The 26,740-nt window shown below is 38.4% G+C and overlaps 1 protein-coding gene across 2 annotated transcripts in view; it reads left to right on the forward strand.

The window, feature by feature from the left end:
* GRIN2A (glutamate ionotropic receptor NMDA type subunit 2A) overlaps positions 1 to 26,740 on the forward strand; it is a 159,831-nt gene that overhangs the window by 103,633 nt on the left and 29,458 nt on the right. For both annotated transcript variants that reach the window (XM_072935596.1, XM_072935597.1), the window contains 6 exons: positions 3,296 to 3,501; positions 4,882 to 5,050; positions 5,166 to 5,319; positions 9,819 to 9,944; positions 12,507 to 12,736; positions 17,781 to 17,941. In XM_072935596.1, coding sequence (XP_072791697.1) covers positions 3,296 to 3,501; positions 4,882 to 5,050; positions 5,166 to 5,319; positions 9,819 to 9,944; positions 12,507 to 12,736; positions 17,781 to 17,941 — 1,046 coding nt within the window. The remainder of the gene's footprint in view (positions 1 to 3,295; positions 3,502 to 4,881; positions 5,051 to 5,165; positions 5,320 to 9,818; positions 9,945 to 12,506; positions 12,737 to 17,780; positions 17,942 to 26,740) is intronic.

Genomic DNA, 26,740 nt, shown 5'->3' on the forward strand with positions numbered 1-26,740 from the left:
TAGATTTTAGCTATTGATTTAAAACTTGCCATAGTAGCTTTTCCTTTTAAGTGGGAAAGTGTAATGAAAAAATAGTAGTAAATAAGTAAATAGTTTTTCAATAAAGGAAGATGGGCTAGATTTTGTATTTGCTCAGCACTATTTTTTTAACTGGGGCAGCTCAAAAAGTATGCTTTGCAATGTATGTGTGTTAAATGTAAAAGGAATATCCCTGAAAATCTTTCTCTTTTGAAAGATTTGGCTGGCTGGTCCTGGAAGTGCATTTAGTATGATTGTTGTCATGTAACATTTTTTCTTACAAGGGGATGATGGGTGCGTGCTGTGTACAGCTTCCATCTGCTGGGAGGAGGGTGACAGGACTGAGGTATTGGTTTGTTTTTGGTGAGACGTGTCAGCGTGACAGGCTCTCTTTTTGTGCCAACACTGGCACACAGGGAAGTTCTGCTCAGGATCTGGCCTTGCTATTTTCTCTGGTTCAACGGCCTCTGAGAGGGTGTGAGCAGGACTGGGCCAATCATCCTTACATTGTTCAGAGACTTCTTTGGGATGCAGCGGGACGGGGACTCTGAGGTACAGCAATGTGTGCAGGGCTCTGTCTGCCTTTGGCTGCCACACAGGAACTCACCAATTTCTTCATTCTCACACCAAATCCTTCATTATCACTCTCCTTGGCTGCAAAGATAACGAGGCTTGGATGAAGTGGTCAAAGCACATGTGCAGTCAGATGTGGGGAGCTTTAGGCAACAGTGCATGGGATGAGATGAGCACCCTGTGACCGCTAACTCAGTCTGACTTCAAACAAGCTCCTCCATGCTCTTAGCTATTTTCCCCTTCCCTTCCTGCATCCTGTAGAGATTGAATCAAAGGGAATATTCCAGACTGCATGTGAAGTGGGAGAAAATAGGAAAGAATGTGCAAGTTCAAAAGAAATACAATGCTTATATGTACAATTGCATGTCTTTACTTGAAGATGAGTTTTGCACCATAGTGAATCAACAGTTTGACATGCTGTTGAAATAACATTTCTTATGTAATTTTGATTCTTTTGGCTTTAAATGAAGATTTCTATGGTTTGGGACACAATCTGTCCTGGAAATATTTATATTGCCTTTTTTTCAAGTGTAGGCCACCTTCTGTATTTCTCTGGGATCAAGGCCATCTTTATTATCAATATAACTTGAATTTTGTTTTCAAAAAATATTTGGTTTACAAATACATACTACTGTGTTTATTACCTCAACACAGCAGTTTCATAGATGCAACTCAAAAGAAATTAGCATTTCTCCAGATCCAGGTATTTAAATGTGTCTGGTTATATCCTCCTCAGAAGAGTAAAATAGAGTTGCTCCCATTGAAGTAGAAAGAGTATCAGAAATGATGATATCAGAATATCATAAACTTTGGTGTTCTTCTGTTAATAACACCAAAGCAATCGCTGTGTTCTTGATAGGACCAGGTGATCTTGCTGGGGTGGCTCCAGGTGCTCCCTGTGACAGGGGTGCAGATGCCAGGGGTGGCTGGCAGAGGGATGTGCCTTGGGGTCAGGCTCTGCCTCCTCCCAGCATCCTGCCCAAGTGGTTTGGGATCTGCTGCACTCCTGACCACACAAATGCCATCACATTTCCTTCTTGATGATCGCAACAGGCGACGGTCGGGCACATTTTCCACTTCTGAAATCCCTTGTATCCCTTGGCACGTTTGCTGTTTGTCTGAGGTCCTGGGCTGGCTGGAATCCTCCCCATTCCAGATGGCCTCTTCCATGTTGTACTCAGGGCTGTGACGACACCGTGTAAGCTCACATAAGCCAGCACACACTGCTGTCACTGCCACTGCGCGCCACACCTCGGCAATTAAACTGCTTTATTTATAGAAGCAATAGATTGGTCCCCTGTGGCTGAGCTAGCTTTTGTCCTAAAGGCTTTGTCCACTGTGTTTCGGTTAAATTTCATACTAGAAATATATATACACAGTAAGCATAGATACAATTCCCATTGATTTAAGTGAGAATTCCTTGAGATACTTCGAATTTCCTAATTTAAGTGAGTAGAGATTTGACATTTCTGCCTCCTACATTAAAGTTCAATAAAACATCTTGACTTATAAACAGGATGGAAAGAAATCTGCAAAGGTCATGTGCTGATAGGCTTTCCTAAATAGGAATGGATGTAAATCGTGTTCTTTGGCAATTTTTGTGATTAACTTTCAAGTTTTTAGAAGATAGAATGTAGGTAACAATTTAAAAAAAAAATTAAGGGCCTGAGTCTCTTATAGTACTGTTCATTCCCACCATTTTCCTTGTGAAAGAAATATTTTAACAGTCTTATGATGATGTTGTCATTTGTTTAGCTTAAGCAACTCAAGAATTATTAAAATGCATTAGGTTATAAATTATGTGGATTGCTAGCTCATTTATATTATCTGTCATCAGATAAAACATGTAATTAGATTTCTGGATAGAAAGTAGTTAAATAATCTGAGGAGGAAAACACTAGACTCAAAAATATTGAAATCATAAACCTCCTTCTGGTGATCTGGAAATGGAAAGAAATGTGGGTTAATTTAGAAGGGATATTTTATAATAGTAAATAAGCTGGCAATTTTCATGTGCAGTGGGGTTTGCTTTCTTAAAAGTACCCAACAGTTGGCAGAATAAAATAGTTATGAGAAATTATTCTAATGGAAATTCTTACAAAAAATGTGGTTTGGTCTGGCTCCAGTGGAAGCCTGGGTAAAGGCTTTTACCATGGCTTCTCAATGTATAAGAACAGAAGAGTCTTTTCTTTGGGAAGATACAGAAATTACATTGTGATATTTTGGTTATGGGTCAGATGTGAGTGTGTATTAGAGTTTTTGTTTGGGGGTTGTTTGAGGTTTGTTTGGTTGGTTGACTTTTTTTAAAATAATTTTTATTTTTTAAAATGGGTCCTGATGACAAATAGATTATCTGATTGCTCTTCTGGCTAAAAGAGAAATGCTAAACTTCAAATTTCAGTGCATTTAGCACTGATAGATGGTGTTAACTGATGACATCCAGTCTGTATAAAACAGTTACCTATTAAAACGATAAACAGTTACCTATTAAAATAATGTTACCTTATTTGTCTTTACCACTGTGCATTTTCTCATTTCATGCAATTGCTAATAAATGTTAAAGTAATTTTAACAACAAAACCCCAAACCAACTGTCCTGGGCATGTAATTTCCTGTGCCTGTGTCCCAGCCCATTTAATATTGGCTCCCCTTTGTCCAACACCATCAAGCAGCTCTCAGCAGTCTGTGGGTCTTGGCCTTCCAGGTGGGGAAGTGGGAGAACAACTCCCTGAGCCTCAAGTACTCAGTGTGGCCGAGGTACAGCTCCTTTGCAGACAGCGACCCCGACGACAACCACCTGAGCATTGTCACCCTGGAGGAGGCTCCCTTTGTCATCGTGGAGGATGTGGATCCTCTCATGGAAAGCTGCCAAAAAAACACCGTGCCATGCCGGAAATTTGTCAGACTTAAGTGAGTAAACACACAGTGTTCCCTTTTCTTTTCTGACTGTAAAATATAGTCCTTTATTTTCTCACAGATTATTTAGTTCGTTCATTCATTCATTCTTCCTTCCCTCCCTCTTTCTTTTTCCCTTTCCCACATGGTATGCTCTTTGCACATCCTCCTTTTTAAAAAGTTGAGAGTTTCTGGGTATACACTTGTAAGTCACATTGAGTTCTTAACAAGGCAGTAAGTTTATAGTAAATTCGAAGTCAATGAAAATCAGCCCTTTTCAGTCACATGGAAGAAGATTGTGTTCCAAAATGGGACTGTTTTAATGAGTCCTTTTTGAATTCTTTCCAGTTATTTTGAGATATGCCTGCTTCCATTAGTCTGTAACAATTTGAAAATGTCTCCTAATGAAAATGTAAGTTTATGGTGAAATTTGGTATAGAATAAACTACTCCAGCATAAAATACCACTGTGATTTACCATCAAGAGGAAAGTCCCGTTTTTTCGGTGCTCTATAATAACATTGGAGCAGTCATTAGAAATCAGGGGAAAAGTTTCCACTGTACCTTTGTCAGTTGTGTTTCACCCACTATGACTTGATCTGTGTATTTATGAACTGTATACAACAGGATTTTTACTGAGCAGGTTTGAGGGAATATGATGTACGTTTCTGAAGATTTCCAGAGGCTGCTAAATGGTTGTGCACATTCATCCTAAAGTCCAGAGAAATTTATTTTTTTTAATTAAGTTCTAGACTAGTTTTATTTTAATTTTCAATTTTTTCAAAGGCTGTAAGATACTGCCTTGCCTTCTGAAGATGCATATACTAAAAGGTTCTAGAGGTCCCAAAATGAACATTTCAGAAAAAAATGATGAAGAGAAAACTTGCATCCTCGCACTTAAAGGTGGCCTGAAGTTCACCTTCTCCAAGTGCAGGGAAAGGTGCACTTTAAGAAGATGCATCCATTTCCAGCACGGTGAACTGCTGTGCCTTTTTATAGCTTACATGTTCTTTAATTACTAAATGACATGTAGTCTGATGTCTTGAGAGTAAAAGTAATAAAAATTTAATCTAATCCTAAGAGAGAGATTAGTAAGAGCAGGCTGAATGTCTTGATGGAGCAGTGCAGTGCGTGAGGCAGGATCCTGGAGTGGAAGGATGTCATGTGAGGTAATGTTGTTTTTGTGTCTCACCAAGCAACTCTGTCATGATTAGCGGGAGCTGCAAACACCATATAGCTCTAAATGCATCCTGTGGGTTATTTTTGCCTTGATTCAAAAAAACATGGTCATTCACAAGAGTGGCAAAATGTTGTTTCACAGTGTGCTGTATCTTGCTGTTGTGCTGCCTCTGTTTTTCCCAGCAGGAATATTTATGTGTATCTTCTCTGTTGACAGCAACAAAACTAATGAGGGAACTAACGTAAAGAAGTGCTGCAAAGGATTCTGCATCGATATCTTGAAGAAGTTGTCTAAAACTGTCAAGTTCACGTATGACCTGTACTTGGTGACGAATGGGAAGCATGGCAAAAAAGTCAATAATGTGTGGAATGGAATGATTGGTGAAGTAAGTTCTCTTTTAGGTAAAAGAGTTCCTCAGTAAGAACTCAGCATCCTTGTGAGTTGAGTTCTTGCTGAGGAAAGAGGTGCTGAGTCTGGTGGTGTGTTGTCCCTGTGATCAGGTGGTGTACCACCGGGCAGTGATGGCCGTGGGCTCTCTCACCATCAACGAGGAGCGCTCGGAAGTCGTCGACTTTTCGGTGCCGTTCGTGGAGACCGGGATCAGTGTCATGGTGTCACGGAGCAACGGCACAGTTTCACCATCTGCTTTTCTAGGTATGATCTCCAGCCTGTCCAGATAACCTAATTGCATTTCTGTAGAGTTTAGTAGATTTAGTTGTGTGTTAAGATACGTAGTATATTAACACAGTTCTATTGAGCTTTGAATTTTACATTAAGAAGTTTGTGCTCTATTGATGTGCTGATTAACATAATCATTAACACATGGACACGGTGCTGCTGCTTTTGCATGCTGAAAGTGAAAACCAAAGACTATGATTTCAACATGAAAAAGAATCCCCTAAATCTTTAATTAGGAAAATTGCATCCGCAACCCTGCTTCCTTACAAACTAACTTATGCTTGTTTAGCCCATTATAATTTGTTTAATACCTTTTTAATATTCACAAAATAATTGAAAAACCCATTGTAGAGTTGAAGAGCAACTTTCTTGTCTTTAGATATCATTTAAAGCTAGTTGGGTAACAGCTACCTCTGGCTTCTGAACACCACACTACTGCCCTGGAGAGCTGAGAGTTTTCCCCATTGATGCATCTGACAGTCGAGATACAGCAAGGAAGTGAAAGACTGGGCAGACAGGAGGTGAAATGAATGAAACAAAGACTCTGGGCTTCTTTTCTGGCATGCTTCTCCTTTCAGTTGTGCATTTTTCCTTTCATTATTTCCCTCTCCTCTTTTAGTACTTATAGTTTCTTTTATTGTTTGGCCTGAATTTACCTTAAGCTGAAAAGAGAATGAGCCATGAGGTATTTCAAAAATGCCCAGAATGCTGTTATGTTCTTCATAATGTATTTGGGCCTACTATTTTTAAAGCTATCTTGTACTGGAATAGTGCCACTAAAATCATTAAGTGGAAAAATAAAAAATCTGTATATTCCAGATATCTTAGGGCACAGTTTAGAATGTTCAAGTCCATTGGGTCAGTAGTTAGACCAGTCCTAAATTGCTAAGTGGAAGTTCTTCAGTCCCCCTGAAGTTGCTCACAGACATTGAAGAGCAGATTAGTGGTGTAGTATCAGATACAAGCAGGCAAATAATTGAATTTTCTTACACAAGAATCATCATTTAACCACACAGCTTATTTCTTATATCTGTTCCATAAAAGCACATTACAGACATGATGCAAGTAAATATGACAAGGTGAGTAATCAAATAATTTCCTAAATGTGGTGATACCCAAGTAGATTTTGTTGATATTTGATATGAATGAAAGACTTTAAAGTGAAATTGCAAGAAACTGTACTTGTAATGAAAATACTCAGAGAGTATCTTTTCATTTCTTTAAGTCATTGCGTTGTAAAGTTAATTTTTTAAGTTGCAGTTGCAGTATGTTGAAATGACCATTGGAAATAAGAATTGGGGTGTTTTCTGAAGTGCAAGTGCAGTTGATTTTTTACTTCTCTCTTAAAAACATGTGTACAGCTGCCATCAAAAGAGAAGCTGCTTTTGCATTTTTCACAAGCAATAGAGTTATTAGATTTCTAAAATGCATTTAATGTTATTGGCTTAGTTGGATGTGTATATAATTCAAAAGAAACAAAAAAGAACCCCTTCTCATAAAGCTCTCTAAAATAGCTCTACTTTTGAAGAAATCTGATTTTACTGCACCAATAGATCAAGTCTATGCTCTCAGAAGTGTGCTCTGTTTTTTCAGGCGTAGATGAAGCTGCCAGTTTGCTGGAATTGACTGTGTATTTTGATGAGGTGTGCGTAGTAGTAAAATGTTTTGCCTTGCAAAATACTATCAGGCAGATAACTGAATTTATTCACAGACTGATTTTGTTTCAATTAAGTGAATGTCTGAGAATAGAATCACCTTATGTAAGTTTTTTAAAAGATTTATTTTTAAAATCTGTCAAATATAGTGCTATTTTTAAAGAATAGCACTTGATTACAGTTCCTGAAATATCTGGGTTTGTGAATTGTTTCAATGAATGTGGACAAGTACAGGATTTTGTGTGACTAGATTTTTCCAGTCAGTTGTTGTGTCCAGTAGATCTGAGTAACTGATGGGCTGTGACAGCCTCGTCCTCGTTATCTGCTGTGTTCTGATTCTGATGTGTCTCCTTCAAATGAGAATTGTATCCCTGTTAAATATTTTCACATTGTACTGAGACAATATATAGAAGATCTACAAATACTTTTTTAATGATTCTATGGCGTTTTGGTTCAACTTCATTTAAACAACCAAATAAATAAAAGAAAACCTTAAATCTCCATTTCTGTATTTTTCAGAGGGGGAGTTCATAGGTGAGGTCAGTTGTCTTTTCTGGAGGCATTGATAGAATAGAAAATCTATGCCCCTCTTTATTTAATGTATTTCTTAAGTATTGGTTTTAGTGGTGAGAGGTAGGACTCAAAAAACATCTTTTCCCTGCTTGATATTCTCCGTTGAATATGGACTAGCAAGTCATATATTGAAATATACACTAACAAGTCATATATTAGTTTTTTTCTGCCATATTATAGCTTTACTGAAAATTCCTTTAAAACCTGCTGCTTGCCTGAGGGAAGTTCCCTTCCTGTCCTTTGAGAATCAAAGCACTGTGCTGAATGTGTAATTGGATCTCTGATATGACAGGAATATCGACTTTGTTATTCAGTTGATTTTGTACTTGCTCAATCTTACTGTTTGCTGTCCCAAATAGCTTTTTGTTTTCCTATTGCTTCTATTAATTCACCACCTCATTACCAGACTCCTTAAATTATTAAAGAGAATTCTGCTTAAATTCTTGTTTATAGCTCACTTTTGTACATTGGCTTGTTTTGCCCTTTGCCTTCTTTAGATTTTGACAAATTACCATTGCTGTTTCTACACTGTTGCTTTTGATAAGGATTTTATCAGCCTTGCTTTCTTCTGTGAGAATGCTGTCAAAATTTTATAGTAGTTCTACATGAATTCCAATTTAATCCAGTTACTAACTGAATTCAGAAAATATTTTTTAGACTGTATTTGGCTACATAATATCCCTTCCCTGGCTGTATCTGCATAGATCTTTCTCTGCCTTCTACAAATTCTATTATTTTCCTAACTTACCATTCTCTCCCAAACAAATAATCACGGTACTTGAATGAACTTCATACCTTGTCTTAAAAATAAAATAATTAATTGAAAAAATACTGCTCCTTTGCAAGAGAAAACCAGTTTGGTTTAAAATGTCCCTGCTTTGCCTTAGTTCCCATCTAAAAGCAGCAGCGGGGATATTTGTTATTTGGGCTTCTCTAAGTCACAGATTTCTGAAGAAATCATAGCAAAGACAAAAGATCTCATGAGTTTTCTATGCTTGGGCACAAATTATTACATTTTGTTCTATTCTATGTGAATCATCTGAATTTGGGCAAGGCTCAGACTGGCCTATTGGGCTTAGAACACCACAGCTATCAGTCATTGTCCTTTCCTGCAATGAGGGAAGAAGTTTCAGTGATTCTAATCTTAAATTCAAGGAATGAAAAAGCTACAAGAGAGGAACTTCTTGGGCTTTCAAAAACAGGCAAAACATTCAAACACACTAATTTTCTGTAATTTCAATTGTTCTTGATTCTGTCCTAATTAAAAATAGTATACTAAGACTTGTTTTCTCACACTTCAGAGCATGCTCACACTTGCTTTATTTGCACAAGTTATGATGTGAAGTGCCCCAAATAAACTGGCTTGATAAAGAGATATTAGTTTGCCATGCTAATCTTTCTTAGAAATATCCTTGTACCAAAGCAGCTACCACAGAGACTCCTGAAAGGACAGAATCTGTGGTTGGGAAAGATGATATTTCATATTCATATTGAGTCCTTTCAAAAGGTTGATGCTTAGTCTGGTATTTGAAACTGCTTTTTATTCTATGCTCAAACCTACTTCTTTTACCTAATTATGGTTCTTCTGTCTTTCAAACTGACATCCAATTTTCCATAAACCCTTTTGATTTCAGTAATTTGCTCCCAGATGAGAATGAGACATTCAAAAGGATGTGGTTGCAATTGATAAAAATATCATCTTCATTGCAGGTAGATGAAAGTAAACACAGAGCGAAAACAATCCTTAAACAAAAACATTTAGTTTGAATGCAAGTATTTATCTTTCCTCCTCTAACACTTTTTGTTGGATAGAAAATGAGAGAAGTCTACTTCCCCGAATTACCAAATGTATTAAACATATGTTTAATTGCTTTTGCTTTGCAGAAACACAGTCATGGAAGTTGGACCATTCTGTTGATAAATTTCTATAATACAGGATGAATAGACACAGCACCTGATTGTGGAGTAAGCAGCGAGTCAAACCAATTATGTGCCACTCAGTGCCAAAGAAAAGCGTTCAGCCTTTTGTTTTTAATTACAACTTACATTTAAGCTTTTGACTTTATGGATTTTGTCTATATATACTAACAGCAGTTCATTATATATTGCTTAGTTATTTGCTAGCATTTTTGCTGTAAAAAGCTAATGTAGAGGAAACTGCTGGGTTTGCCTAGGCGAGGACATTAGAATTCTTGTGCTGTGACTGGTTTAATGAACTGTGTTTCTGTTTCTCCTGTTTTGCTGCAGAGCCTTTTAGTGCTTCTGTCTGGGTGATGATGTTTGTGATGCTTCTCATCGTGTCTGCCATGGCTGTCTTTATATTTGAGTACTTTAGTCCCGTAGGATACAACAGGAACTTAGCACAAGGGAGAGGTAAGATTTGCATTTTACTCAACTCCATGTCTATTAAAAAATAATGTATTTCCCATCCCTGGGTCTCCATCTTTTCAAATAAACATAACATAGGAATAAAACAATGAAATTAGCTATTAAACTGTTTATGTTCTTCATTTAAAGTATGATTTCTTGAAGGCTTATATGCTCATGTTTATAATTCCAATTCAATGGAATAAAGACAGAGAGCAGGGTAAGTGGTATCAGAGTTTTATTCAGACAGTGTTTGGTTAGTTCATGGTATCAGTTGTAAAGTGTCAGCAGTGAAATATGTTCTACCCCTGGCTATTAGAAATTCATGACCAGTTCAGAGAAAGTTACTTAAAATCCTGTGGTCTGCTGGGCAGTTTGAAAAATAGCAGTTACATTGTCCATAGTTTTATGTAGCCCCTGTAAAAAGTCAGAAGAACTCTTAGCCTTAAAATGAGGCCCATGGCAGAAGGGCATCTCTCCTTCCTGTGTAGCATACTTGGTTATAGAAACTTCATTTTCAAAACAGACAAGCTTTGTATTAACTCTTTCTCAGTGAAAGCTGCACTGTGACTCAAAATTGAGGATTTCATATCTCACAATGCCCTCATTATCCCATTTTTTAAGAGACATTTGAGAGTGCAGCCTTTTTTAAAATTTCTATATCATTCCTGCCTTGTTTTGTAACAAGAGATCTTCCAGCTTAATGAACACAGTTCTGGGCACTATTAAAAGCAAATGATTTCTTCTAGACAATGGCTGGGTTGTTCCCTGAAAAAGTGGATTATTGTAATATTCAGATGATGTCAACATTTTAATAAGATGGTAAATGTGTCACCTCTGTCTGAAATAAACACTGTATTAAAAGTGGGAAAATCAAAGGTGAATATAGACACTGGGGGTCCAGGGACTTGGCTGTTCTATTCTGTGCCTGAATTGATTATTTAGTGTACCTACAGCTACAAAGACATATTATGGCACTACACCATCCCAACTTAGCTCTAAAGACTTGAGACAAATCCAGCTACCATTAATTTCAAACCTGGAATATTAAAAAAAAAAAAAAAAGAAAAAAGAAAAAGTATTTATCATCTTTCATTTCTGTAGGCATTTTTTGCAGGATGAATCTCAGTGGTAACAGAATCTCCAGTGGCATAAACAGAATTTTAAATTGCTCCCTTGGCATATAATTTCTGTAACACTGTTGGTCAGAAAAATGCACATTATCCCTGCATCAGTCCTTAATATGTCTAGAAGTTACTTTCATAAACCTAAAGTCAACTCCATTGTGTTTATTTTACTGCACTCTATTTTCCTAGTGCTGCTGCAGAATAGGAGCATAATCTAAGATGTAGATCTTGAGTGCATTGTGAAATATTTGCAGTGCACTAGAGAGTATTTCTACTGAAATGAGAACATGCACTGAGTATACCCACTTAGGGTTTTATTATTTTAAGAATCATTGAATTATTATTAAAATAAATTATAGCTTAAAGAATAGCTAAATCTATATTTGTAATGTGCATCCCCTTGGATAAAGGGATAGGGCAGGGAAGGAGATAAAGTTACAGATTTCTGCATCAGAGCTTATTGACTAAATTACAATTGAACTGCAAAAAGGATAATTATAAGTAGGCCAAATGAGTCACAGTCAGGGGAGGCTGGTTTCTCTGCACTGAGGGTACAGGGAGTCTGGATGATGAGCAATGTGTGATTGCACTGTACTTACCTAGGGCTGGGTGAGAAAACTGCCCTTGGCTCCCACAGGGTCAGGCCTTTGGAGTTGATAATGACATTGTTAATTTACTTCTGCCCCTGTGTGAGCCTGGGGCAGCATGCTGGCCACATCCAGCTTTGGGGTGAACTAAATAGAAGTAACAAAAATTACAGGATGTCTTAGGTGGGACAGAATTTTACCTGTAATGTCAACACATTTGGAGCCACACAACTGACTCTGAACATGTGAGGCAGCCAGAACCTGGTTTGCACTAAATTCCCTGTCTATAGAGGTAGCTCCTTTGTTCTGTCTTTCTGATTCATGCTCTGAGTACAAAGGTGCTTAAAAGTAGGTGACACATTCACACACTTTGATCTTAAAAATGCTTACATAATGTTCAAAAAGCATAATGTTGGATGACTGGAGATGATAAAAATAATTTGGGTAAGAAAAGTACTAGAATTGAATCATTAAGACTTAAACCTTCAGTTTTCCACTTCACATGTTTGCTGGCACAGAAAACTGACAGGGCAACACTGTGGCACATTTCTTCCTGCAGGAGACATACCAGCCTGCTTCTCCTCCAAACCTATGCTTTCCATTTTCATCTTAAAAATTTTGAACCATATGCCATGTAGAAAAACGTTGAATCGTGTTTTAAAAAAGTGGAACTCATTGTCATTGCAATGGAGGGGTGCCTATGGTAAATCCTATGATTATATTGTGAGTACAGTGCATATATATACTGAAATATTTTCTAAGCATAACTCTGGGACTAATGGCTTGTCCCTGCACGGTATATTGGCAAGGTTTAATTTAACTGCAGCTGAACTAACTGCTCTTTGCACTTGCAGATCCCCATGGACCATCCTTCACCATTGGAAAGGCAGTGTGGCTACTGTGGGGCTTGGTCTTCAACAACTCTGTGCCTGTGCAAAACCCCAAGGGGACAACGAGTAAGATCATGGTGTCAGTCTGGGCTTTCTTTGCTGTCATTTTCCTGGCCAGTTACACTGCCAACTTAGCTGCCTTTATGATTCAAGAGGAATTTGTTGATCAAGTGACTGGGCTGAGTGATAAAAAGGTAGGTATTCAGCTCAAAAGATGTCAGTGTCCATTCTACATAATCCTTCTACAAATTTGTACTTTGTGATAAAAACTCTGAGTAAGATAATGAACTAAAACTGGATGATTTCCTTCTGTGCAAGTGCAAACTTTACTAACAAACCTAAGACCCAAAGCATGAAAATATCAGTCTGTTTTCAAAATCTCCGCATTGCCTATTGAAAAGTAGCTGCATTAACTGAAAATTACATTTTGTGATACAAATCAGTTAGTGTTTGGTTGAAAAGAATGCCTCACCAAAATAAAAAGCTTGAAAAATTTTGTGGGATATTAGTAGTATATTCATAGAAAAAAGTCCATTAGCAAAATTATTGTGATGAATATGCACAAGATACCTGAAGGGCATGCTTTTGTTAAGTCTGTGCCCAGTTGTTTGAAAATGAAACTAAATATTGACATTAAGAAGAAATATTTAAATGCAGTATAGCCAGGGGACAACTTCACAAAAGGCTTTTTTTCTCAAAGGATAGAAAATAAAGGAAAGTGTTACTATTTTTTTTTTTTGGTTTTTTTTTGTTTTAACTGCTTTTTATGATCAGCCTTTGATTGATTGCCTGGTATATCAAAGCAAGCATGGCTAGAGGAAAGATAAAAATAAACAAAAAATGATGATAGTTTTGTTTTCATTTAATTGTGTTGTCACACAACCTTTGAAAGAGCATAAAGATTATTAAATATCCCTCTATTTTAAGATAATATTCTTAGAAGAGACAGATAAATGGCATTCTCTCTTGGGGATTAAAAAAATGAAGATTTGAGAAATGTCTTTCTCCTGTTGGTGAGAGAACAGAGCATTTCCCTGGGTTTTGGCAGGCTCTGCCTTGCACCTGGCACAGCAGTGGGGCTCAGGTCTGGCTGCACCCTCACCTTCCCCTCCTCGCTGGCTCTTTGCCACAGGGCTGGAAATGTCAGCTCTTGTTCTCTAGCTTTTGGCTAATAACTTCCTTAGTTTTCATAATTTTTCCTATTCTGACTGCTAAGTAGGATTTCGTTTCCACAAAAAGCAAAATAAAAATAGAAAAATACTTGAATCAGAAAATACCATCTGTTCTTGTGTGGTCTGCTGATCATTTATTTGATCTGCCACCTTTGTTTCTATTTTTTTTGTTCTTCAAACTTTGCCTGAAGCACATAGATATAAGTCAGGGAAGCCATGCCTTTTCTGATTAAATTAAAGAAGTTAGAACTCCAGAAGAGCAATGAACTATTTCAGAACATTCTTCTTGTCATACATAAGTCTTGCCTCCTCCACAATCCTGAGGTTTCTTGGATTTTAAAAAATCAAATAATTTGGGATAATTTATAGGAATGTAATCTGATTGTTGTTAAATTATTTTGCTCCCCTCTTTGCCATGTTTATACAGTTCAGTACAGAACTCTGACCCTTGCAGGAAGCAAAGCAGTCATAGGCAAGGCCAGAAATGTGGATATAATCAATTTTGAATAATTAATACCTAAAAGTTCACTAAATTTTGTACAAAAATTAAAAAACTCAAACCCCATTTCTGGGCTGGTAAATCAGTTTGTTATTCTTCCCTCCCACTTTTCCTACTGCCATACCTGACAAGTCAAGCTCTTCTGTCAATGCTGTGCTGCCAGTGCAATAAAATGATTCCAGTTAGAGATGCTGGGGTGTCCCCATGTGATGGAAACATCAGGAAATGCTCCCCTCTCTCTGAGCTGCCAGCCCTGACCCTCAGCACTCAATTGCCCATTCAGGAACTCTGTTGCACTCTATCAGCTGGTTCCCCAGGCTTGCTGACATGATGATAAAATGTTATTTACCCCTCGGTGCTCTAAGACCTCCTTATAGTTTACTCATCCCATGAGATGTTGCTAATGAATTTGTGAATGCCACATCATCGGAGTGTCACCCAGAAATACATGGCACAGCATGTTCTGGAGTTAGGAGGGGTGGGTGTTCACAAACTCAAATGATTCAGCAAATGAGAGGAAAATTATATTTTGACATTCTTGTGTATGTAATAGATGATCAAAAGTTTTGTCTTTGTACAGAAAATGAGTCCAAAGTATCCAGCAAAGACTGAAATTCGTGGCTTTTGTACTTTTGAGACCTTTTATGCATATTTCATGCAATGAAAGAGGAAAAAAATTGCTGAAGGAGGGTAGGTAGCTGTGCACAGAACTGTCTCACAAAGTGTTGGTCTGCTGGGGTTCTGTCACAGATGGGAATTGCCTCATGTACACGTGCTCCAGGCAAGCATGTGAATCTTTATGTCAGAATGTAATGTTTCTGGAAGATCACTTGCTGACTTAATGAAATTGCCAGTTTTATTAAGTCATTATTTATTATATTAAGGCATATAGAAAAATAAAAATAAAAGCAAAAGACTGGAATTGTGATGCCATGTACTACAGTTCTGTCAGGTGGCAGAGCAGGGGGAGACAAGAATGAATTGGTCATTCTTCAGAATAAAAGCAGATCTCTCCCCTATGACTCAAACAAGGGCCTTGTGCATTCAGTTCAAGAATTCTGTCCATGATTTAACAGATCAGCATTTCATGAAATGTCTAGGAATAAAATTATTTCCTAGCAAACATGACATATTTTGTTTCTCATCATGGGACTTTAGGGACAATGAATGCATGTAGAGGCTTGATTTTTTTTCTTTTCTTGTCTCTTGTCTGCCACATAGATCTTCGCTGCAGTCACAGTGACAGTCCTGTGTGCTTCTCCAGGACATGGTGGTTCACAGAATAGAAGTTTAATGTTGTCAATGAAAACTTTATTCATCTCAGATATGAGTGCAGTGTTAGTAAAAAGATTTAAACCTCTTTCTTCTTTGCAAGTAGTCTGTGAGCAGGCAGTAGTACCAGAAGATAGTTTCAAAAATAATCACCTTGTTAGTGATAACATTTTTTGGTTGGTGCCAAGAAATTCCAGTGTGTAGATGGGGTTTGTAACTATTAATTTGCTTTTTAGCTCTGTGACTTTTGATTGAACATGGGCTTTTTATTAATCCTTCTCTTCTGCAGAAATATTTTTGTCTTCCATGAACGTTCAATTTGAACAGATGTGTTAATTCTTTCAACTATTCCTATGAGAGGAAATGCCTGCCAACATCCTAGATTCATATGAATGTTCTTGAAAAGTGAGACTATTTAAAAACAAACTCCACTTTGAAATCACCAGAATACACCATAATGGCCCTGTTCCCCCAGTTCTCCTACCATTCCCCCAGTTCCCCTGCCATACTGGGAGCTGAGGTTGCAGAATGCTCACCACCAGCTGAATTTCCAAAATATTCCAGCAATATAAGGAGCAGCAAGTCTCACAGGTCCTGAAATTGACAGTTCTATTTTTTGCAGTTCTATTGACTAGCAAATTTAGGAGACAAATGAAGCCATCTCAATAGATCAGAGATACATTATCTCTAGATTTAAATAAAGTTGATAGCAAGCTACATTTATATCAGTAGAATCTCTGGACATATGTTTAAAAGCAGGGTTTGTTTCAGTGCTGCATAATAAACTCAGAAAGGGAGATAGCAAATATAGACTAAGAATCATGAGTAGTGTACAGTGTAATTTTGGTGCATGGGTCAATTACTATGTGTAAAAGTAGTAGCAAAGTTATAATTTAAACAGTAAAGCTCTGAAAAGGAAAATGAGGAAAGTAAGACATCTGTTAGCTAAACAAATAGAGAAAAATAGAGTTCGTTCCTTTATGCTTTGTCAAAATATGCTTAATTAAAACGAAGCATTTAATTGTAGTTCTGTAACAAGAAAATGGTGTTGTAACAATAATTTCACAGTCAAGGTTTGATGGAATTGAAAATACTCCCAGTTTTTGTATAAACCCATTTGTATTCTCTTTGCAAATTGGCACTGGATCTTGGGAATTCTTGGTGCCCTGAGACCAAATGTTAAAAAGAAAAATATTTCATATGGAGCCCCAAAGGAATCAGCATGTATAAATATTAGGCATCTCTTGCAGCACAGGACATATAGATTGCTCTTCTAACTTCAGCAATAAAAACAGTGCATTTAGAGTGGAATTCATGGGTGACTGCTTTTATCAATGCTCAATTCAATTTCCTCATTAGCCAGTAGTTCCTCTAATCTGAGTGACCTTTTTCATTTGTTTCTTAAAGAGACATTTTAATCCTAAATTGTCATTTGGGTTTTAAAGGAAGATGTTGAAAAGGTGCATATAAAATGTTCAGGTCTGTTAGCAAAAAATTTACGTGAGATTATTTGAAGGATTGCCAAGTGTGAAGCCTGAATGTGCCCTGAGCTATTGCCATTCCTCTGCAGATCCCCCCTGGCTGGTTCATCTGTGCTGATGCAATAGTGATAGAGAGAGTAAAATTTAAGAATAAACCTATGTGTCCTCAAGCAAATGGTTCCTAGTTTGCAGTGGTAGGGTTGAACAGGGACTAGGATTACAGGTGTGGGAGCTCCAGAAGCCCTTCTCATATCAACCAATGAGTTGCTGAGCCCCTGTGGAAGCTGCCAGAGCTTTTATTCCCCTCCAGTCATGGGTGGAAGGAAACTCCCTCACTCTGCCTCTCCCTGGCACAGCTCCCTGCAATCCCTGGCACCCTCCAGGACTGGGGCATTGGGCTCCCTGTCGAGTACTGTGGATGATCCTTTTCCCATCTTCCTGATTCAGAATCACAATGTCCCAACTGAGATGGAAGTGTGAAAGGACTAGCAACAAAAAAACTTTTCCTTTGGTTGCAGTTTGCCAGTGTGTTTGGGCTCCCTAGAGAGATGATCTGCTCCAGTTTCTGCTGTCCTGCCATAGTGGAAAGCGTGGGAGAGAGTCACATTGAGTGGCAAAATGGAGCTGGTTTTACCTTGGATGTAGATGATCAATTGGTGTGAAGACAGTTTCTGGTATAATAGACCTGAATTGGTCCACAGCCTTTGCCTAGAAGAAATTTGAGGCGATTCACACAACTTCTTTTTCAGCCTGAAATTGCTCTTCTTCACATTCTGGATGCCTGAAACACTTTGCTTATCCCCTTTATCTCTAGTTTCAAAGGCCACATGATTATTCACCTCCTTTTCGGTTTGGAACGGTCCCAAATGGAAGCACTGAGAGGAATATCCGAAACAACTACCCTGATATGCACCTTTACATGACCAAGTTTAACCAGAAAGGAGTTGAAGATGCCTTGGTCAGCTTGAAAACTGGGTGAGTTTTTTTTCCATGTCTTTTAAAGAATACTGTAAACTTTTCAGAAACAGAGAACTATTGATCCGTGCTTTCTGTGGTACTGAACAGACTCATGTCAGGCTGCTGTGTAGTACATGGCACTTTTTTTTTTCCAACTGCACTGTAGAGTTACCAAAAAGGAAAATGATTGACTGTGATTTTTATGATTGTTTTAAAATTACATGGTAGCTTCAATGTCCTATGAGAAGTAGTTTCAAAGGGCAGAATTAATGTTTATTGGATTTGAAGACAGTACAGTCTCTTGCTATCTTTGAAGTGCTGCCTAATCCTGCTTCTGACAATCTTGGTAAATATTCTGGTAAATGTTATTGTCCTTTTTTCTTAAGATCTGAGATTTAGTCTTGAGGGCCATCATCCTTTTTCCTCTGAAGTAGCCCAACCTGCCTGGTTGGACAAAGAGTCAAATTTCCATTCTTAATCCTCCAAAGGCGTGAGAGTGACTCATTGCTCATATCATTATTCATCTGTGTGACAGTAATCTGCTAGCTTTAAACATTTAGGCTTGATAGCAGCATGATTATATTTGTTAATAATATCATAATAATATTATTTTCTCAATATAGGCTTTTTAGGTTTTGTTTTGAGGTGAGAAATTACTTCAGTGGGTTTAAATATATTTACTCTAGGGGGTATTTCAATGAACATCTCTCCTTATTTATGGTGAACACAGGACACATTTCTTCCTATACTGAAACATCCTGTTTGATCTTTTTTGGGGAACTGCTTATCCTTTTAATTTTTCCTCCCATTCTGCCAAACATGTATGGGACTGTAATGTATTACTTAAGCAAAACACCTTAAAATCCTGAAATCTTTCCTTAGAGTGAAGACTCCCTTCTTTAAAAAGTTGTCCTTCCAGCTGTTTCCTTCTCTTCTGTCTCCTTGCTGCTGTCTGGACTCTGTCTGTCCCCATTTCTCCAGGCATTCTCAGCTGGCACTTCCCAGGCCTGGTTTGTCCCATCCCATCCCAGATGTGTAACAAACATTGCGTGAGATCAGCCTTGCCCAGGGGCTTCCAGACTGCAGCTCCTGCTCTGACCCAGCCTGTGCAGGTCACATTTCCTGGGTGACAGCTGAATTGTGCATTAGAGATGGACAGCTGGCTCCTACCATTCCTGCTGGGAATTTTTGAAGAAGGAGACGTCCTGATTTCAGCCATTTGTAGGACTTGTTCTGTTGGATGGACAGTTTATTTAGGGGATGTATACTGCTTGGACTTTTCACCAAACATTTGTGCTACTGAAAGCCCTGAAAAACTGCTGTTAGCTTGAAAATCAGGCCACTCCTCAGATGCCTAAGTGTGAAAAGAGGGGGGCCAGCCTGACTGCAGGGCTGTTCAGCATGTTCACTGAAACTCAGGCTGCCTGCTCCTGGGCCAGCTGATGGTCCTTCTCAAGAGCTTTGCTCCTTTTGACAGCATCAGCTATTCATTTTTGACAGAATCCTTTTCCCCTGCTGAAGTTTCTTTCCTCTTCTGAGTGATTGCTCTGTGTGGATACTCCCAGGTGTCTGCCTTGTTCCCCTTGACTGATATTTCTGAAGCAGATGGTACAAATAAACTTCTGGGTCAATACAAGTAGCTGCTACCTCCAGCTGTGCTCCTTGGGATTTTGTCTGGTGGCACCTGCAGAAGGATTGAACAGCAGCATGTCAGCTGCTTTCAGACTCATAGTCTTCAAAAACAATATTTCATTTTTTTCTGCCATTTTTTCTGTTCTTCAGCATACAGAATTGTACCTTCTTTCTCTCCCTCATGATTTTGTTGACCAAATTCTTTCTCTCTCCGATGTAAAATTTGCCCTTTCATCTTTAACTAAACTTGAAGTCTAGTTGAGATATCTTTAATTTCCTTGCCTCCCTGATTCACTGATATTTAGTACATCTGGTCCCATGGAGTCTGTGTTTCTGTGGCTCTTTTGAGGATGACTCATCTCTTCTTCCTCAGACTGCTTCTGCTTCCAAACAAATACATAATTTCTATTTCCCTCTTCAGTGTGTGTGTTCTGTTCACCTTATTACAGCTAATTTGTCTCTTTTCATCTTTATCTCTTCCCAAAACTTCCTGCACTTTTACCTTTTTTTTTTTTTTTTTCATTCTCATCCTTGGGGATACAACAAGCAACTTCCCTTATCCATGGTAAGACTTGCTGCTTTTGCACAGCTTTTTGAAAATGAGCTATCTGATAATTTTAGTCATAGTCTATAGACTGAGAAAGACTTGCAAAGAATCTGGTTGATAATTGCTGCTGTGAGTTAAAATAAATATGAACTGTGTTATCCCTGAAGTGTTTGTATAACCTGTATTTCCAATCTCACTTTTAAAACTATTTTTGCTTAATTGGAGACATGAGGTTTAGTCCCTTTTAATTACCTTTATATAGTGTTTGATTCTAATTTCAAGATGGAGCAAAAATTACCAGCAGTGAAGCAATGCTAATGACTGAATAATGCCATACATGTGGCCCTTGTGATCTAAATAGAATGAAGTTATAAAGTAGCATCTTGTCACTGTTCAGCCTGGTTTTGCTGTATCTCAAACAAAGTCTTTTGATCAACTTTAATTAGCATTAATGTCTTGAGATGTATTGGAAATATCTTGATCTTTGAGACCGTTGTGTTTAGTACATAATGTTATTGAGTTGAACTGGAAGGAGAATGTGGGAAGACAAACATTAAATTTCAGATGCACAGATTTCTGAAAACAAATTAAAAACCAAACTGCTGTCTGCTTTCTTGCTTTCTTTCAAGAAGTAGAAAATCAGCTGCTTCAGTCCAGAAAAAGCCTGGGCATGGGGGGAAATATGGATAGAAATATGTATAAAATAAATGGTATTCCTGCCTTTATTTCCTGGTCAGGTGTCAGGGTTAGATAAGACTTGTGTTGGAGTATTGCTGTACATGCAGAGGTGAATGTGCTGATGTCTGTGTCTGGGTAGCCTTGAAAGCACACCCAGCCCCTTTCTGGTTTCATCTTTGAGAGGTGAAGCTGGTACTGTTTCAGAAATTAATGTACAAAGAAAGCATCTGCCTTTGTTTTTTTTAATTAGAACAAGCAACTTCCTTGCATGGGCAATAGGCTTGGACCTATCTTGTTCCATTAGCATCAAAATGTTTGAGATTATTACCTGGGAAATGCTGCAAATCAAAGTGGAAATAAGATTTTTGTGTTAGTCTGACATTGACATTATACCTGCTCCCTCAGGTGAATCCCCATAGGGGACTCACTGCAGCTTATTCATGAAGGCTGTTCAGGGGTGAAGGTAAAGTTATCAGCTTTATTGGTTGTTCCTCTTGGATACAAAATCAACCTTTGTTTCTGAAAAGATCTTAAAAAATTCTGTAAAGACTCAGTAATATCCATCTCTTGTTACTAGTGTCTGATTTCTGAGATGTATTTCTCAGGAAGCTGCTGAAACACCATTTGAACATCAGCAGAAATTTATTAATTTAATGTGTCAGTTTGCAACCAGGTCTGTTAAGAAGGAAGATCTTGTTATTGAAGTACTACTTAAAAATTTTCAAAATGGCAAAATATTGTCCCTCCTTCAATGCAGTCTGCTACTGAAAGCAATCTTGATCTTATAAGCTTGTCAAAACGTGTACTTGTGTTTGTCACTAAATTTCATGCATTTAAGGGATCAGGTGGTCCACATGTGCTGTGCTACGTGCAGAGCCTGGGATTGTTCCTTAGGCAGGACCAAGCAGCTCAGGGCTTCTGTAGGGTTTTGTTCCTTAATGAGAAGAGAAATGGCAGTTTTTGCCCTGGGCATTGCTCAGAAGAGCAGAGTCTGTAAGGCATTAGCTAATGTGTTCTTGGTGGGAGTGCCCAGCTCTGCCAGAGCTGTGGATGCTTCCCTGAGCTCTTGGGATGTTTATTGATCAAACACAGCCTTGAAAATGCATTGCAAGCATTTCTGTCCATGCTGCATTTAATTGATCTACATTTCTAGAACCCTCTGTACCAGGGGGACAGATCCTATTGATTGTACTTTTTGAAGAGAGAATAAATTCCAAAATAGGAAGTCATTAATTATTGTCTTACATTTGCAGTGGCTCTTTGGGTGTGCTTCCTTCTGTTTGCCTGGCTATATTTTTCCTGAAGAGATTATAGTTAAAGAATATAATCTTTTTGCAGGCAAAGCGGCCTTCCAGTTGCAGTTCTCTGGTGTGGGTTGTATGAGCTCATAGCTCTTGAGTTTGTATGCAGTGTTTCTATTTGTGGCTGTAAAACTGTCAAGAGGAGCAATTGCAATGGCAATAAACTGGAAATTCATTTCATGTTTTCACCTTTGCCCCAGCACATCTACACTGGCATATAGTCTGGGATTTAACTGCTAATGGCTGAAATGAGGAAATTAATTTGGGAGAGGCTCTTTTTACTGTAGGGATGAAATGGGAAATGTTTGCTCGCCTGTTGCCCGTCACTTCCTTTCAAGGGAGCTGCAGGAATGAGTCCCTGGTGTTCCCCAGGCAAGCAGCCCCATGTGCAGCTGCAGATCCCCTGGCTGTCATGAGTGCTTTACAGCTTTTATTGCCAGCCACAGCTGTGACTGTGTGCTCAGGGATTTGATGCTAAAGTTTACTTGGGACTTCATCTGCCGTCCTGTTAAAGACAGCAGTGCTTGTGTTGATACACATCAGTTGAGCACCTTATTCCCACGTCCTCTCTGACATGCTGATGGAATTACAGAGCTGCTTGGAAAGGCTGCAGTAGTGGCAGCATGTTTGCACTGCCACAGCCACAGCAGCAATGGCCTCGGCTGTGCTGGGTTATCAGATGTGAAGGGTTACATCCCCATGATTTATGAGCTGCCCCTGAGGAGCTGCTCTCGGCCTGCAGGCTGTTCTGAGCTGTCACTTTGACAGGGACGCAGGACAGTTGTATTCTCAGCATCCTTTAATGACAAGTTATAATGCCAGCAGAAACACCTGGAAGCAGCGCAAATGGCATGAGGAGTTATTTCCTCCTTGCAAGCCCACTCTCCCATGTGAAAAGAACATGATTATTAACATGTTTTATGGAATCTTACAGCACTAAGCAGACAGAGCTCACAGGAAGACCCCAGAAGGCCCCAATGGCCTTTTAACCCCATCTGTGAATTTATTGGCCTGAATTGGATTTTTGTTGCTCTCACAGTGATTATAAATTATCCAATTCACAGCCTCACGCACTCTGTTATTTGTTGAACAAATACAACCAGGTCAGAGGCTGAGCTGGCAGCCTCTGCAGCGTGGCACAGGCATAACCAGGAGGCAAACATCCCTGTTTCCATCAGCTGCAGCACAGCTGGGACTGTGCCCAGCAGGTGCTACTGCTAATTAGGACTGCCAATTAAGTAGTGATGTGCCTAAAGTCGAACCCCACTTGTCTTTTAGGCAGCCAGCTGACATCTCTCCACTTCAATGCAAAACCAATTTCAATATTTTTGTTTTATTTTTACAGAAAAAATATCATCAACATTTTCACCAAAGGAAAAACTTCCTAGTTTTTGTTTTTTTCTGTGATTCATACCTTTTCACCTCAAAAGATGAGGGCAAGCTGTGAGAGAAGTTGTCTGTTCGAAAGAAAAATTATATATTTTAATTTTTTATTAAAAGCACAACTTCTTCATTGTTCTCATGGGGATACAATAGCAGCTTACAACTAGAACTCACAGAAATGTCCAAATCTTTAACCAAATTTTAAGGGTTAACAGGAATGGTTAACTCTGTTAAAACCCAATTTTTAACAGGGGTGGTTAACTCTGAAGAGTATTTGAGAGAGAAAGGAAAAGGCCTGTAGGTAGCACGAGATGAGATATCTGTAGTCATAATAATTTATTGCTTGCAACCCTCCAGGACACCTGCAATGATACATGAAGAGAGAACACCACGTATGGGTGCTCTCATCATATAAACACACGGATAGCATCAAAGAGCACTGAACAAAGATCCTGAACTACCTGGGGCAGCCAGATGTTTGCTGTACTCCAGGATGTCTACTTACCACTATCAGTTTTGACAATAAGCACTAAATTATTGTACAAATACACTTTCCTTAAAACTGTCTGAAGGAGCTAAAATGTGAATAACTGTTTCCTTCCTGACATTCTGTAAAAAAATATCTCTGTTAAACAGTTTGGCCCATTCAGGGTTTTCTGTCTTGGCTGATCAAGTTCAGACAACTTCTGCAATCAATAACTTAATTTAATTTGGCATCAGATGGCTGGGGTAACAATTTCCATTTACATTATGATGCTTTCTGTGGTGGTTTAATCTAATATATGTTTCAGTGTTCATTCTAATGCTCATTTTGGCATTGTGCTCTGCAGGGAATGATTTCAAATGGATGTTCCAGCTGTAGCCACACGAGCTAAGAATTGGAAATCTGGTTTGCAACTGGGCAACTACTGTCTGTGCCAGAGGGCTGCAGAGATGTGAAAACATTTAAATTTGCTGTTCCATCTAGGAATATTTTCCAGAGGGATCTCTTCAGTATCAATTCTGAAATCTAGTTCTTAAAAGAAATGTGTGGCTGAATGAGCACAGAGCTCATTTCACTGCAGAAGTGAGCAGAGTTCAGCACTGCAAGCTGCCAGCTCAAACTTAAGGACTCCTATGGCATTTCCACTCATGGCAGGATTTTCTGGCACCAGTTTTTCTGATGGCCAATTCCTGTTTCCCCATAACTTGCTGGCTTTCAGGAAATGCAGTTATTTTTTTATAATTCTTACATTTTTGGGAATTTCCTTCTTCCGGCCAGAAGATTGCTTCTTTTGCAACATTTTTTTTTTTTTTTTTTTAAGAAAGAAAAACAATCAACCCCGTTTCTCCTATTCACCTGATGCACAGAAACCTTCCTCCAGGAAAAAGTTATTTTTAGTAATTTATTTCAAATTCCTTTACTCAGTACCTGAGTGCTCTTATGGAGTTTTTTTTTTTAATTGCGTTTTTTTTTTTGTTGTTTTTTTTTTTGTTTTGTTTTTTTTTTAATATTACTTCCTTTGTCTGCATTATAACTTTTTTAGGTAATGCTGTTATCTGTCTAACATCTCTAAATATTATAAACAGCCTGGAACTAAAATGAACAGGTGGAAGTAGCCGTGTACCATCTAATCCCCATTCTTTTCAGAAGCTATTCTGAGTTTTAGTCTTCATTTCATTTGGGGTTGAGATCAGGTACTTGGTGAGCTGTGCTGAATTTATCCTTCATTATACTATTGTAACTGGGACAAAATCTTTAATCTAAAAATATATTCCCCCCACTCAGCTCTTCAAGTTTTGTGTTTTGATAAACTGATGCGTTGCAAAAACTTCTTGGCTTGGCTTCTGAGATGTGAAGTGGGACAATCTTCCTTTGTATAAATTAATCATAAAGGCACACTAAATTTTCCATTATTTTGTTGCTAAGGGAAAAGTTAGAGAGAATGGGAAGGTATTTGGGCAGAGGGATGGTGGATGGGAGCTCCCGTGAGTGAGGAGGGTGAATGTGACCATTCAGGTAACCATAGCCAAGGGAGGTTCTCTGTGGATTTTCGGGCAGCTGGGATTGCCCTGGCAGGCAAGGTGAAGCCTCCACAACCTCTCATGGGTGGGGCTAATGTCTGTCAGAACCTGCTCTTTCAAATTTTGTCTGTGTTCCCTGTGTGAAGATTGAAGTGAGGATAGTTGAAGCTGAGAGAAGAGTTGAAAGCTGTTCTGTGCTCATGGGCTCATCATTTAACTGGGTTATACTTTGCTGACCTGCGTTGTTGCAGGGGGTGGTTGTTCAATATTCCCCTAATGAATTGGCAATATCAAGATGTAAAGAAATCCGCTCAGTGTGTGTGTTCAGTTCTCTGAGGAGCCATTTGAATATGTACTGAAAGATAAAGTCACTGTTGGTGATGAAGTGCATCAGATAACCTGAAATGCATTTTAGTCAAAACTGTGTAAGAGAAATCAACAGTCCCTCATACTAAAGGTTAAATATTTGCTTTTGCTCCAGCAGTATCAAAGTGTCACTTTAGAGACTTTCATGGAAGCCTCATCTTCAGAGCAGCATTCTTTCCCTTTGATTGCTGTGTCATTCCACAGTGACCTTTCAGCACTGGATCCCCAGGACACAGACACAAATGATGCTTTCCCTCATTGTTCACTCTTGACATACTTTCTTTTATCCCTTCTGTGGAGAAAGAAGGGATGAAATGAAAGTTTATGATGTAAACCCATCAGATCTTACAGACAGTGTGTTTGTACTTGCTGCCCTTCCCAACACTGCTATTGATGATCTCTAAAAATATATGCTGAAATTTAATCCAGCCTTAAGTGAACACCATTTTTTTTTTTTTTTTTGCCTAATGCCATTGTGGCTCCAGAACTACTGAGCAGATTGGCATTTTAGATTTTTACTTCTCATTCCATCAAGAGAACAAAATCATTGAAGGATCATGTAGTTGGTTAAAAAACCAAAGGAACATTTTTCAATTGTGTTATACTTCTGTTGTTAAGGGAGAGGTGACGAATAAAGGAGCATTTGTCTCATCTTCATTTTCAGTTTTCATCATAGGAATTTTATGAAAAGTTGTGTCAATAATAAAGATGGGGAAAATTATAGGGAAGCGTTTTCAACTTTTCTGAAATTGCTTTTCTGTACCTTTTTCTTTAACTCAAATTTTCTCTACACAGGCAATTTTGCATGTGTGCAGCAATGCTTGAGAATGAGTTTTTGCAATAGCTATCCTGATTTTTCAACTCTTATCCTTCTTGATGAATCATAAATGTTTAGTTATGGGACTG

This window comes from Taeniopygia guttata, chromosome 14 (assembly GCF_048771995.1).
Source record: "Taeniopygia guttata chromosome 14, bTaeGut7.mat, whole genome shotgun sequence".
NCBI lineage: Eukaryota > Metazoa > Chordata > Aves > Passeriformes > Estrildidae > Taeniopygia > Taeniopygia guttata.